An 8,624-nucleotide genomic window follows, 5' to 3' on the forward strand; every position below is an offset into this window, starting at 1 on the left:
CTCATAAACTCAATCAAATCTCAGGTTCTACTGCCTAGAAGACTGTTTAAGGCCATACAGAGAGCGCTTCAGGAAACATACCTGCTCAGGATGTGACTCATCAACAAAACCCGCAGGCTGAGCCATGAATATATCTTCATTAAGGAAACCATGAAAGAATGCGGTCTTCACATCCATTTGCTGCAACTTCATGTTAAATTGAACCACCATTGACAGCAGATACCTGATAGAAACATGTTTAACAACCAGTGAAAATATTTCAGTATAATCAACACCTTCGGTTTGAGAGTAACCCTTTGCCACTAGTCTAGCCTTGAATCTGGGAGCTTCTACTCCAGGTATTCCTGGTTTTCTAGTGTAGATCCATCTACAACCCACAACTTTAGCTCCTTTTGGCTTATCTCCAAGATCCCATGTTTGGTTCTTTTTCATTGAGGACATCTCCTCTTTCATTGCTTCATTCCACTTATCCCAATCCGGATCAAGAAGAGCCTCCTTATAAGAATCAGGTTCAGACCTCCCTCCATCCTCTGTATAATAAGCAAATCCCACCATGTTTGACTCACTATACTTCCTATTTGCTTTAATTGCTCTTCTCCCTCTATCTTTAACCAGTTGATAATCACTTTCTTCTCCACTCTCATCTTGAGTAGTATTTGATCTCGAGGGATCAATAGGAGCCTCATGCTCCTGCACTTGCGTAGCTCCACCTTGATTAACAGTATCTTGAGAATCTCTACCTTGATCTGACCCATTTGTCTTCAAACCAAGATTCTCGAGGTCTACCTCCGTAATACTCACCTGTTGATCTTTACTGTGATCCTTATACATCACTTCTTCTCTGAAAATCACATTCCTGCTTATGACACACTTAGCTTCGTCTGGTAACCAAATCTTATACCCTTTAACTCCTTCAGGATAACTTGTAAAGAATCCTCTCTTAGCTCGTGGATTCAATTTCCCTTGATCAGTGTGAACATACGCAAGATAACCAAACCTCCTCAATCCACTCAAATCTAGTAAACTAGAAGTCCATCTTTCCTCTGGTAGATCGACGTCAATAGCCGTTGAAGGTGATCTGTTGATCAAATATACTGCAGTCAAAGCTGCTTCTGCCCAGTATTTTTTCTCCATACCACTTTCACTCAACATACTACGCACCTTGTCCATAATGGTTTGATTTAACCTTTCAGCCACACCATTTTGCTGTGTTGTGTAGGCACATGTCCTATGTCGAACAATCTCTTCATCCCTGCAGAACTTGTCGAAATATTGATTACAATACTCCAACCCCTTATCCGTTCTGAGCTTCTTAACTTTTTTCTCAGACTGAACCTCCACCATTTTCTTCCACTCAACAAACTTCTCAAATGCCTCATCTTTTCGTTTTAGAAAGTATATCCATACTTTTCTTGAATAATCATCAATAAACGATATGAAATACTGACAATTACTGAGTGAGAGAGGATTGTGTGGGGAACCCCACAAGTCGGAGTGCACATATGCCAGCTTCTCTTTGGACACATGCTGTGCTGGAGCAAAACTTACCATGTGGTTCTTACCAAACACACAATCTTCACAGAACTTAAGCTCCTTAATCATCTCCCTATCCAAGCATCCTTTCTTAGCTAGTACTTCCAGTCCCTTTTGGATCATGTGGCCTAATCTACTATGCCACAAGACAGTTTCATCCTACAAAGACTCAGAAACATGAGACTCTGGTATCTCTGCTTTTCCTTGCAGAATATACAATGTGTTTCTCTTCTTTCCTCTAAGCAACGTTGAACAGCCAATGATTATTTTCAGAACTCCATTCTGGGATTTAAACCAACATCCTTTGTCTTCCAATGTACCTAAAGAGATTAAGTTCCGAGACATTGATGGCATGTATCTCACATCTGTAAGAACAATAGAAGTCCCATCTGAATTTCGTATCTTCACACTGCCGACTCCTTTAACCTGAGATACAGTGTTATTCCCCATCTTGACATACTCGGATGTTACCTCTTTAAAGTCTGAAAATAACTCCCTCCTTAGTGTCATGTGAAAAGATCAACCAATGTCTAGTATCCATTCCTCAGTTTTATCTCCTGATGCACTCAAACTCTCTTCTACTGCCATTAACACCATTGCTGGATCATGATCAGAACCAGACTTAGCAATTCATGCTTTTCCTTTATCCAACCCTTGTATCTTGCTCTTGTTTTTCTCGAGCCACTTGTAACATTGCTTTTTTAAAATGTCTCTCTTTACCACATATCCAACATACCCTTTTCCCATCCTTAGACTTAGATCGAGATCTACCTCTTGCTTTATTAGCCTGACCATTATATTTCTCCTCTGATCTACCTCTTGCAAAGTTTCCCTCTCCCACTCACTTACTGTTCTGAGCTACCTCCCTCTCCTTATCCCTTGCAGCCACCATTACATCATCCAACCTTAACTTCTCTCTACCCGTACTATATTTCAGTGTTTCTACTAAACTATCAAATCTTGCAGGTAAGGAACTCAACATGATGATCGCTTGTACCTTATCTGATACTTCAATATGCAAGTGGTTGAGATCTGCCACAATCTTGAGAAAATCATCAATGTTGTCATCGATCTTCTTATTCTCCTGCATCTTGAATGTGTAAAAGTTTAATTAAGAATAAATTCGATGAGGCAAGGATGTAGGCATAAACATCTTCTCCAATGTCGACCATGCTTCAGCCGCAGTGTCGCATAACTCAATGTTCCTCAAAACTTTATCAGCAACATTTAAGAAGATCACGTTCTTTGCCTTATCGCACCTCTCCAATCTTGCTGCTTCATCGGCTTCACGCTTTTTCTTCATCTCTGTATCTTGTTCTTCTTCCGCTGTGAGAGGCGGAGACGGAGCTTTCTCCACCAGTACATCCTTTAACCCGATCACACTTAGATGAGCTCTAATTCTCGTCTTCCACAGAGAGAAGTCTCCCGAACCATCAAACACTGCAATCGGAACCCCAGACATCTTCAATCTGATCGAGCTTCGCCAAAGCCCAGGCTCTGATACCAATTTGTGAGGTTGTTAACCGATCAGAGATTAAAAAACAATAGAACTCGTATGTAATTCTTCGTTACTTGATTGAATCAGAAAGTAAAAGAAAGATAAAAGAACGACACCAACAATTTAACGAGTTCACGTTCCTTACCCGCAAAAGCTACGTCTCGCCGGAGATACTTCTCTGGAATCCACTAGAAACTTTGTGAGGACTATTTTCGTTACAACGCTCTTAAGCTTTCTCTCTCTACTCTCTCACTATCAAATCTCTCCAACCTCTCTCTAACAAACTCTCAGATACAGAGAAGAAGATAATGAATCGATCAAGAGATTAAACAGATAAGACCTTATAACCTCCGTTGACTTCGACGACTTCAACATTTTAGTCTTCCACCTCACGTGCATCACTTGAAAGCTATTTGTGAGCTAACCTTCTCTTCTACCGAGAGTCTTTCTCACACTTAGACACATTTCTAAAGAAACCATAAGAACTACAACTCACAGTAATTTATCAACTAGAGATTTAAATCGTTTTTATTCATTTTATTTATATTTATTGAGCAACACATATTTTTTTTCGTAGCATGTGGTTTTTCTACATAGACATAAAATTTAACAATAGATTCCTAGCTATTTCTTACATAGTATAAATGTCAGTACTCATTTTTAACTTTTTGATATCAGTTAGTATTATTTAAAATTTCTTAATTATGAAATGATAGTGTGGATTCGTTCCAAGAAACAATGTACCTAATTGGCCTGTTGTCGTCCCCATGCATGAGCCGTGAGTGATTTATCTTTTGTTTTATGATTGAGTTTAATGACTATTCTTGCATCCCTATTTAATCGTTGCCATATGTATCATTCCCTCTATAAATGTACATCACTTACAATAAATGGGTGATGGTAGAAATGAGTCAGAAGGGTGTTGATCGGAATGAACTATAGAAATGAGTTTTGGTTTTCCAATTTTTTTTTCTATACGACGATTAAATTTAGTCATTCGGTGAATCCAAAAAACTACTCCCTATATTTCACAAAGAATGTCATTTTGACCAATTACACACAAATTAAGAAAAACTTGAATTATACATATATACCCCTATTTAATGAGTAATTTATCATTGAAATTTAATAGAAAAAGCTTTGGGTTAAGGGTAAATTAGAAAATTTAATGATAAAAATCACATTGGAAATACAAAGTGATAGTCTTTATTAAACAAAGAAAAACTCTCATAATGACACTTTTTGTGAAAGAGAGATAATATTATTTAAAAACTTATTCTAACAACATAAAAGTTAAATAACAATTGATTTTAATTTTTAGCCATCATGTATATAACAGTGAGATGTTGAAAAAAAAAAGCTTTCACATCGAAAATCAAGTGAACTCGTTAATGCCTTTGTGCATTTTAGTATTGATTTTAATCGTAAATAACTTAAATATCAAAGAGAAATATGAAAAACAATATTTTATGTAGGAGTATATAAGCGAAATGTGAAAACGGGGACTGGATCACTCCCATTAAAGACAACTTTAAGGATAAGTTGCAAATTAACAAGTTTTGCTTAAGTGCGAATGTGGAAATAATTAATTGAGCCGCCAAAGTCAATCAACCGTTGAAACAAAAAAAAAACAAAAAAAGCTCAAGACGAATATAGTAGTAAATAGTAATTAACACCGTAAAGGCATAAATATATAAAACTATTACAAATAAGCTAATAACGTCACAACTCTTATTTATAACGTCACTTGGTCATTCTCTTGTGTCTCTCTGTCTATATATACCACTCACAATCTCCTTCCCATAAATCATCACTTCACTCTACAGACCAACACACTTTGGTTCATCAACTATTTTGTTTCAACTCCTTCCTTATTTTAAAACTCTACTAATTGGCTCAAAAGAAAAACAAATAAGCCCCTAAAATACTTTGATAATCATGCTTAAGATGGAGATTAACGGTGGGGTCGCTACACCTACAGCTTCAGCTGTGGCCGTGGCTGCCGTGGCGGAAACCACCACTCCTGTTTCCTCTCCTTCTCCCACCTCTTCACCTCCACCGCCTCCTTCGCCACAGCAGCCGCCACAACCGCCGGTTGTACTAAGCCCTTGTGCGGCTTGCAAGATTTTGAGGCGGCGGTGCGCTGAGAAATGCGTTTTGGCGCCGTATTTTCCTCCGACGGATCCGGCGAAGTTCACAATCGCTCACCGTGTGTTCGGAGCTAGCAACATTATTAAGTTCTTGCAGGTACTTTTTCTTTTTCGTTCTTTACTAGTTACACGTGTGTATTTTCTATGTATATGTCACCACGCACGTGTGTACATGAGCCAAATATTTCACATTTGCTTATTGGTTATGAACATCAAAATTTATAATTTATCTCAAAATATATCATTCTAGTAGGTATGAGTAAATAAATAAAAAATGTTTTGTTTTGCAGTAATGAATGCCAATGATTTAGAAAGATATCTAATTTAAAATATAAAAAGAGAATGATGTCTTTTAAAATATACTATATACATCTTTTTATAAAATAAAACATGAAATCTGGTTTGCAAAATGTGAAAAGGGAGTTAAAGTGGTTAAAAGTCTAGTTGTTGAACAATAATGGGTTCATAAGTCATGTGACCGGAACAAGGCCCTACAATTGTAATGAAAGGTCAATAACAACCTTTCCTCAAAGCTACATGCAACCACATTAAGAAAAAAAGAAAAAAAAAGTTATGCTAGAAGAAAAAAAAAAAGGTCTATTTCAACAATTCCTTTTCATTCGTAATTTGAAAAAGTCATGTAAGTTTTCTTCATGGTCAAATATCAAAAAACAACTTCACAATGTCAAATACTGTAAAATATTCAAATCTACGTTCCATGTCCGAGACTTTTATATCGTCTTCTAGAAACAAACATTTTAGTGAAAGATGATGTTTATGTATTTATATATATATTTTTCTATTATTAGGAACTTCCGGAATCGCAAAGAACAGATGCGGTTAATAGCATGGTCTATGAAGCCGGAGCAATGATGAGAGATCCGGTTTACGGATGTGCGGGTGCAATTTACCACTTGCAGAGACAAGTTAGTGAGCTTCAAGCACAACTTGCGAAAACTCAAGTAGAGTTAGTGGGTATGCAACTCCAAAGATCAAGTCTACTAGAATTGATATATAAAATGGAGCAAACCAAGTTGTCAGCACAAGAGCAAGGACAACACAATATGTCCTTTGAGAGTTCGTTTGAGAGTGGCGATGAGTTCATTAGTAGCCCCGACGAAGAGAGCAATGATTTGGGATTCCTTGAGGACAACAACAACAACAACATTGTCAACAATAATTCATCCATGTCGTGGTGGGATCCTCTTTGGACATGATCATAACTTATGGTATCATTAGCTCACTTTAAAGCGCTTTAGTGGTTGCTTCCATATGCATATTAAGACCTAGGATATGATATATGCGAAGTTTTTTTTTTCTTTAATTTGGCTAAGTCAACCAATCATGTATAATAAGCACGTAACAAAACTGCAGCAAACTTGTCAAACATGTTACGTGCTAGTATTATTATGTAGGGATATCAGACAAAAGAGTTTGTACTATGATTAAGATTCTAAGAATCTTCTCCTAACGCTAATGAGAAGGAGATAATTGAGATGCATTTTAAATTTAATGATAATACCATTATGTATATTTATTGTTTTGTTTTACAATGAGAAGGATGTCATTGTTGATCTTTCTGATAATGCTCCCCGGAAGCAAATAATGTGTATTTTTTTTTTCCTTCTTTTTAATAACCGGACCAAAATTTAGGTTAATCTCAAAATTCGTAGAAAAACGAATATTGTTTCTATCTTAAAACTATCTTCAATAAACATGCAAGAGGGAACTACAAGGATTTTTGTACGTGGAACAATTCGATTCTGGACATTAATCTATCCATTTGAACAAATTAGTGGGCACACAGCTAGCTCTTGGTTAGATCTAACGCGTGTTTTGTCATCCTATTTTGTATTCTTGTGAATATTGTAAATAAGAATTCAGGTTCTTGAAACCATCCATAGTAATGTGAAGGCGAATTAACTCTATTCGCTAAGGACACAACGAAGACATGACACGTCTCTGTAGACAGTAGTGACTGCTAGACATTTACGCGTTTTGCTCCATGTGACCACATCTATATGTATATGTGAATGATCTACGTATACGCACTCATGTTATGTGTGGACATCTATCTAACTTGTCAATAAGGGTTACTGATGGAATTAACTAACAACCTCGATGTTAAAAAGAAAATCTAACAACTTTAATGATGGTGTTTTCAAGGGTAAATATTATTTGGAAATATTGACCTTAATCATTGTATTCCTATTGAAGTTATGGTGTCTCCCAAAAATTTCTCATCAGATTATATTTGAGACCATTAGATTATACTGTAGTATTATACATAGGGATCGGATGTCCTAAAACACATTTCCCTAACCCATAAGAGACAAAATCTATATAAAACTTAACCAATTTTCAAGTAAATTAATTAACATAAAACCAAATAAGATTGTGTTTACCGACATATGTCACACAAGTCACAATATGACCACGTTGACTCGATAATATTCCTACGAATGGTCTAATTGAGATTCAACCAAAGAACAAAATCAATAGTGTGGTCCAAAACAATAGTTTATACAACTTTTACCGACATCATGTGCAACCCACGTGACTGTCATTACAAGCAAAAGAATATTATCTGCATCGTTAGTTCGTTATTTGTCGGCACGAAGTCGAAATGACTACTTATTTTTTGGTTGATCGAAATGGCTAATGACTACTATGACCTAAGCGATGGTGGGACTGGGCTCGTAACAATCGGTACGGTGTGCGGTTTGCTCATCAGCGTACATTTATCTGCTAGTTTACGATCCAAAAAAAAAATAGAACGTACGTCCGAGTTTCCTAGAGACTATATATTTCTAACCATTTTCTTGTAAGTTACAATTACGAATTACGTATACCAAATAAATTTACAAGATTGATACAATAACGTTGTATATACTTATTTTAAATAATGATTTCATGCATATGGTGGTATATACAAGATTGATCAGATAATTTTGAATAATACAGTAACGATCACCGACAAAATATGCGTCATATATATCCCTCAAATGATTTGTTGTGGAAAATAAAAATATTAAAATGCATCACAAAGTTCACAAGTTTTGCAGGACTAAAGTGTTGCTAGGTTTGAAACAAAATATTTACGTATGTAGTAGTACTAGTAGCTCTGCCAGAAATGTCACTAATGCCAAAATTTATAGTCGGAATAAAACTCGATTAATGTCGATAACCTTTATAAACAATAATTATTATATATTATTGAAATTAGGTTTGAAGGTAATTAGGGTATATAATTGTAATGATTACACAAATTAGCTTTACTTTTCCTAGTCCCTTTGTTATCATAAGTAGCCGAAAGGAAAAACTAAGTACCTACCTTCAGTCCTTCCAATTTCATAATTAAATCAGGTAGAAAGCCTCTTCATCAGTTTTTCGATACTTTATTCTGAAAATTTCCTTAACTTCCCAACTCATATGCTAATTTT

General features: G+C 36.0%; 1 protein-coding gene across 1 annotated transcript; it reads left to right on the forward strand.

Annotated features, from left to right (window-relative positions):
• Positions 1-4,755: 4,755 nt before the first annotated feature.
• LOC104700677 (LOB domain-containing protein 11) lies at positions 4,756-6,714 on the forward strand. Its single transcript, XM_087456671.1, has 2 exons — positions 4,756-5,278; positions 5,991-6,714. Exons 1-2 carry the CDS (start codon positions 4,970-4,972, stop codon positions 6,396-6,398), a joined length of 717 nt encoding a protein of 238 aa, XP_087312797.1. The 5' UTR covers positions 4,756-4,969; the 3' UTR covers positions 6,399-6,714.
• The last annotated feature ends 1,910 nt before the right edge of the window (positions 6,715-8,624 follow it).

This window comes from Camelina sativa, chromosome 7 (assembly GCF_030686135.1).
Source record: "Camelina sativa cultivar CO46 ecotype springtype chromosome 7, ASM3068613v1".
In the NCBI taxonomy this organism is placed as follows: domain Eukaryota; kingdom Viridiplantae; phylum Streptophyta; class Magnoliopsida; order Brassicales; family Brassicaceae; genus Camelina; species Camelina sativa.

Bases quoted from the DNA above. Each gene is read 5' to 3' on its own strand.
- LOC104700677 (XM_087456671.1), top strand. From the start codon at position 4,970: ATGCTTAAGATGGAGATTAACGGTGGGGTCGCTACACCTACAGCTTCA. The intron at 5,279-5,990 runs GTACTTTTTCTT...TTCTATTATTAG, and splicing joins ACATTATTAAGTTCTTGCAG to GAACTTCCGGAATCGCAAAG.